Here is a 6,256-nt window from a genome sequence, read left to right as displayed (position 1 = left end):
GACCTTCGTGCCATCTTGGCCCTGGGAGTCCTCTTGCTCCCAGAGGCTTTGATATGGCTTCTGGGAGCCTATAAGCCGCCTTTTGGGGTCATATAACTCTCCGGAAGCCCGACGTAGCTTCTAGAGCCTTTTTTCCCACCTCGGGGAACCAAAGTAAGTTCCTGTTGACGGCTTATTTTATTCCTGGAGGCGTAATTTCGGTTCCTGAGGCTATGGCTTGGCCTTCTGGGAGTGATCGAATAACTCAGGTTTGTGCGCAGGTCTGGTGAAGGTGTCTAGGGAGGATATTGCTCATCCCTCGGAGGCAAAAAGTTGACTCTAGGACCCAGAAGTAGGGTCGCAGGAGTGCAACAGCTCCCAGATCCAGCCGATGTGTTCCCAAAGCCATTTCGTATCATTTCCATTTCTCCGTGGTAGGGGGTAGATGCGGTTGAGAAAATAGTTGCTGATAACATCCTCAGGATCTCTTCAATAATATGATCACAGAAAAATACTGCATCTTGTACTGCCACGTTGCCGGGATCTCTGCACGAATATTTTCGGTGCAGCGTATCGAAGTCCAACCACTTGTGATGGATCTTCAATGTATCTCGATTTGAATCGAAAGAGAAATCGACATCGCTAATGTCGTTTTGCACAAAGTATATAGTCATGTGCCCCGTCTGTTTGAACATGGCTATACATGCGCGCAGAGCTCTCCGTATCGCCCTTGCGAACGTCGATTCTGGCGGGGCGCATAACTCCGCATCCCTGAACACCTCAATCTGCTTTTCTTCTGCCGTTCTTATTGCTGACCTTGGACGTAGCACAACCCAAAGCATTCGAGGGAGCATTGCGGGTTTCCTTTTCAAGATTTTGGAGATCATGGCAATACCCTGTACGATGTCAGCCCACCACAACCCCTACTCTAGCAATCTTTACCACCACCCTTGGCATGGTATTTCTCGCTATAGTAGAGTATCTTATTATCGGCTTCACTCAGAGGACGCTTCCATATAATATTCCTCGTGGAATCTCCCAATAGCTGGTCGGCCGACTCAACATCGGCTGCTTGGGGAAGTTTCGGAGGATATTGATGTAGATCGGGAGCATGGTCGTCTGGTGCTTTCGAATGGCAGACTCCCATATGCGCCGCACAATGTCGGCTTCTTCATGCTTGTCAAGCAGTCTCGTCTGTCCCAACTAAATTTTCCATTGCGAAATTGTAACCAAACAACGTCCTGGACCTGGAAGCAGACTCAGGAAGAAGCGTTCCCTTGAGGTAGTAGACCTTTCCCAGGAATCCTCGGTCCGGAATTAGATCTCCGTTCCGGTTTCGATAATGTGTGAGGGAAAAGAGTGACTGCGGATATCCAATGTTGCTTCCATCCAGTTCATAAAATCATCAAGCCAACTGGCTGTGCCTTTTTGTCGCGCATTGTCCAGATCTCAACGGTGACGTCCCTCTCAATGCGAGGACGCAACCGAGACACATCGTCGGCTGCATCTGTCTGGAGGCGCTCATTAGCTTTCTTCGACGGACATATCACGCAACAGAAACGTGACCCGCATGGTCCCTGCACAGAAAACCTCCAGTTACAGTTGCTTGTAGCGATCTTCACCTTGTAACCATTTCAGGACATCACCAAAGCTACCATTTCCCCATGACACCCTGCAAGTTTCTTTTTGCCTTGTTTGGACGTGTGCCCAAGCTGCAAAGCTTCATGCTGAAACTGAGCACAAGAGTTCGCCAATGTGACTCGACCTGACTTCTTCTCGTATTTGATATAACCCAGGGCCCGACGGGGCTGATGCGAGCCCTTAGGGTGTGGTATGACGATCAATATGCAGCCACTTTTGTCTTCGTAGTATAGCTGAAGATCGAGGCGGCCTAGTTCAAAATGTTCGAAGATGGCGTCCTTCCTATCTTACAGTACTGTATGTCCAATACGATTCTGGACTATTCGTGGACGTTGTCCATAAATGTGTGCGGGAGAGCGTGTTCGACGCAGCAAAATAAGGTCAGATTAATCAAGCATCCACCGAATCCAGTCTTCAAGGCCCCAGGCCTCACCTTGACTCTGGTTCCCTGACGTTCCTGCTCCAAGCCACGCCACATCGTGGCGTCGAGGAGCACATAAGCTGGCACTTGGGTTCCTGCAATATTGGTCGAAACTCGGACTGCTAATGGTGGCGTTACTCTACAACATCACTGTACTACTGTGTGAGTTTGGGCTCGGGGAAGGTTTCTAGATGCCGACTGCCAATCGTTAGATTTCCTTTCCCGTGTTTGACGCCGCATGTAAGTCCCCATCTGTCCGCGGAGAAAATTTCGCTGATCATTCTAGATTACATCCGCGCCCTCGTGCAGGATGACAAGGCAAGTCTAATGCAGGGAGGATGTTCAATGAGACGTCTCGCAGGAGTATTGACGGCGAAGACACCTTTGTTGCGTGGGTGACGAGCCATCAAGAGCCACGGAGTGCAGGGGCGGAAGGACTTTCTCCCGAAATCAAAACAAGTCTCCGTACGACTTTCATAGTTTCTTTCGCGGCTAGCGCCACGACCTCGCATGGCTTGAGGGGTCCAACCACCCTTGATTGACCCACGTTTTGGTTGGAAAGTTACAGAAATTAATCGGGGGAATGTAACAGGGGTATTGACAGCACATGCTGGAACTAACTAGTCGATTTGAGAGGGAAGACAAAAGCTTAAGTTTAATTAAACGTTAAAAACGCGGCCAGTCCTTGGCGGTGGAGCATCAGGTCGTGGATTTCTCGAACAATAAGAAAAGTATAAGGCCTAGTTGTTGATCCTCCTGTGAAGTCAGTTCTCCAGACTGGCTCTCTTCAAGTCTCTCTCTCTACGGCACTTGCTTCCCTGTCGCCATGCGGTGGTCTCAATCGCTGCTCTGGCTGTGTGCCGCGTCCACAGTGGCCGCTCAGTCCACTGAGGGCATTTACAATCTCGTCCAGCGTCGACTGCCGAACCATGCTGACAGCTTTCGTTTCACACTAGTAAATGCTACCCAAATTGCGAACAGCTACGACCAGTATGTCGTGAGCACCGCTGCCAATGGCACAGTTCTTGTGCAGGGTAGCTCACTCAGTGCGTTGTCTTCAGGGTATTCATAACCCCTTGTCGTCATCATTATTCCTATCCATGCTGATCTGAATCAATAGTCTCCATCGCTATCTCACCGCTGTTGCCCACGTCGATATCTACTGGTACATTGGCAGTCACCTGGACCTTGCGCCCGCCAAGCTGCCGCAACTTGCTAGTCCCATCAGTGGCTCTAGCACTGTGCCGTGGCGTTATCACTTCAACACTGGTTGGATTCCCACGGCAACTGTGCCGCATTGTTCTCTAGCTAACATTCGCTAGTAACATTCTCCTACACTGCTGCTTTCTGGTCATGGGAAGACTGGGAGTTGCAACTAGACTGGCTTGCCCTCCGCGGCGTGAACCTGCCACTCGCCTGGGTGGGCTTCGAGAAAATCATGGTTGAGGTCTTTCGCGAAATCGGTCTCACGGACGCGGAGATTGCAACTTTCCTTAGTGGGCCGGCGTTCCAGGCATGGAACCGATTCGGCAATATCCAGGGGTCCTGGGGTGGAGACTTGCCCCAGCAATGGATTGATGATCAATTTGCCCTGCAGAAACAGATCGTGCAACGTATGGTGGAGCTAGGGATGACTCCGGTGCTGCCCGCATTTACAGGCTTTGTTCCCAATAACATCACCCGTGTCATGCCTAATGCGAGCGTGGTGCGAGGCTCCCAATGGTCCGAGTTTCCCATTCAATACACCGACGACTTGTTCCTCGAACCATTTGACAGCCACTATGCAGAGATCCAGCGTACCTTCATCCACAAGCAACAGGCTGCCTACGGCAACGTGAGCCATATCTATACGCTGGATCAGTACAACGAGAACGACCCCTACTCCGGTGACCTGAGCTACCTACGCAATGTCACTCGTAACACCTGGCGCAGTTTGAAAGCGGCTGATCCTCAGGCTGTCTGGATGATGCAGGGTTGGCTCTTCTATTCCGACTCGGCCTTCTGGACCGACCAGCGGGTTGAGGCCTATCTCTCAGGTGTCGAGCACAACCAGGACATGCTGATTCTAGACCTATACTCGGAATCAGCTCCAGAATGGCAACAGACGAACTCCTACTATGGCAAGCCCTGGATTTGGTGTATGTTGCACGATTATGGCGGCAACATGGGCCTATACGGGCAGATCTTGAATATCACTCAGAACGTTACTGACGCGCGCCTCCAGTCGCCATCAATGGTCGGTTACGGTCTGAGCATGGAGGGCCAGGAGGGCAACGAGGTAGTGTACGACCTGTTCCTTGACCAGGCGTGGTCGACAACTCCACTAGACACGCATAAATACTTCCATCAGTGGGTCACTAGCCGGTATGCGGGCCTCAAATTGATTCCAGGGGAGCTATATGAGGCCTGGGATCTAATACGCACCACTGTGTACAACAACACTGACCTGGCCTCCGCCATCGCTGTGAGTAAGTCTATCTTCGAGCTTCGGCCTAACACCGAGGGCCTTGTTGGGATCACCGGCCACCATCCTACCACCATTAACTACGACCCATCGGTGCTCGTGCACGCGTGGCAGTTGATGCACCAAGCCGCCCACACAGAATCACAACTCTGGACCAACCCAGCCTACGAATACGACATGGTCGATGTGACACGCCAGGTCATGGCCAATGCGTTCATTCCGTTGTACATGAACCTAGTGTCTACCTACTACAGCTCGAATTCCTCCTCAAGCGCCTTGACGGATGAGGGCGCAAAGCTCGTCCACCTGCTGAAGGACCTAGATACCGTCCTTCTCACAAACCCCCACTTCAGGCTCTCGACATGGATCGACGCTGCTCGGTCTTGGTCCGGCGGCAACAAGAGCTTGTCCTCTTATCTTGAGTATAATGCGCGCAATCAGATCACGCTCTGGGGACCCCATGGCCAGATCAATGATTACGCCTCGAAGTCCTGGGCCGGTCTGGTGTCCACGTACTACGTGCCCCGCTGGGAGATGTTCGTGCAGTATCTGAATTCAACCCCGCCTGCATCGTACAATGTCACGGAGTGGGACGCGCAGCTGTTAGATTTTGGGCTTCGGTGGCAGGAACAGACGTGGGAAGCTCCCGAACCTTCGGGAGATGCAACGAATCTCCAGAAGGCGTTGGCATATGTTCGTGGCCAGTGGCCGTCAGTCTTTGATGCCTGATTCGGTTGGGTTGTTTGTTGATAGGACTTATTTGGATTAGTAAATATACAACGACATCTTCTTTTTGTTTACAAGTCGAATCTGATTATCATAATTATGAACTTATTCCGTATATTTGAGGTAATTGGATTGCGAACCTCGGTCTGAATGATCTCAGGAATCCTCATTGCGGATCAAACAGTTTGCTACGATTTTCGATATGAAAACTGACAAGAGAGTTGGGGAGGGAAAGAACTGCTGGTTATGCGCCTAGTTGTCTATGGACAGGGCCGTGTCAGGGTCTGGCCCTGAATCTTCTGATGAAGTTAAATGACCCCATACCCGCTGTCTGCGCCTTGGCTATACATACAGTAAGCACGTGTGGCGTTACCGTGGTATTCTTCATTACAGGTTCGCACGTGGCTGTATTGTCCCAGTGCAACTTCTTGCTTTTCCAAATACGAGGGGTCCACTTTTGCAACTACAATATAAGCTTTTCTACCCCGACTTGTTCCTGCCGGCTTCTTATTGCAGAGCCGGGGGAGAAATGGCCGATTTTTGGCTCTTCGCCTTCTCGGGGACGATTGTTAATACCATTGTGTGCATATGATCTTGACAAGATTTTGCAGGAAAGCGCCATAAGTATCAGTGGGTGGTGTGCAGCGACACAACCGTAAACACGAGACCTGATCTGTATCTCCACATGATGATCTGATGTAAGACCACGGAAGCGCAAGAGCTCTGATCTTGACCGCAGTACTACCTTGTGGCTTTAAGTTTCTAGGCAACAGAAACCCTTCCCCAATTGAACACATAGTAGTCTTTGAGCTCTCTCTTTTCCTGTGCTCTTCCCTCTTGTTTGCGTCAAATTTGATGATCATTTTCGGGGTGGATAAAAACTTCTCTCCTCTGCAAGACCGACTTTCGTGGGCCATTCCCGGGATATTTTCAAGAAAGAAACGATGGTGCAAGTCACCTATGGATAAAGTTTGATCTCCATGCCTTTTTTTCGATTTGAGGCGGCCTCCCTTATCCCCTTTAGT

At 50.7% G+C, this 6,256-nt stretch overlaps 2 protein-coding genes across 2 annotated transcripts; one reads left to right on the top strand and one right to left on the bottom strand.

Moving 5' to 3' along the window:
* Window positions 1-1,373: 1,373 nt before the first annotated feature.
* Window positions 1,374-2,098, bottom strand: PENARI_c152G04744 (uncharacterized protein; the record flags this gene model as incomplete). The annotated part of the gene is made up of 2 exons (XM_022638027.1): window positions 1,374-1,490; window positions 2,054-2,098. The coding sequence occupies 2 exons, from the start codon at window positions 2,096-2,098 to the stop codon at window positions 1,374-1,376; spliced, it is 162 nt and encodes a 53-aa protein (XP_022482117.1).
* Window positions 2,099-2,867: 769 nt separating this feature from the next.
* On the top strand, window positions 2,868-5,234 carry PENARI_c152G05778 (alpha-N-acetylglucosaminidase; the record flags this gene model as incomplete). The annotated part of the gene is made up of 3 exons (XM_022638028.1): window positions 2,868-3,103; window positions 3,162-3,310; window positions 3,364-5,234. The coding sequence occupies 3 exons, from the start codon at window positions 2,868-2,870 to the stop codon at window positions 5,232-5,234; spliced, it is 2,256 nt and encodes a 751-aa protein (XP_022482115.1).
* Between the last annotated feature and the right edge of the window lie 1,022 nt (window positions 5,235-6,256).

The sequence above is a fragment of the Penicillium arizonense genome (genome assembly GCF_001773325.1).
Source record: "Penicillium arizonense strain CBS 141311 chromosome Unknown PENARI_contig152, whole genome shotgun sequence".
Classification (NCBI taxonomy): Eukaryota; Fungi; Ascomycota; class Eurotiomycetes; order Eurotiales; family Aspergillaceae; genus Penicillium; species Penicillium arizonense.
Note: the sequence above shows the minus strand (reverse complement) of the source record. Positions and strands in the feature narration are given on the sequence as shown.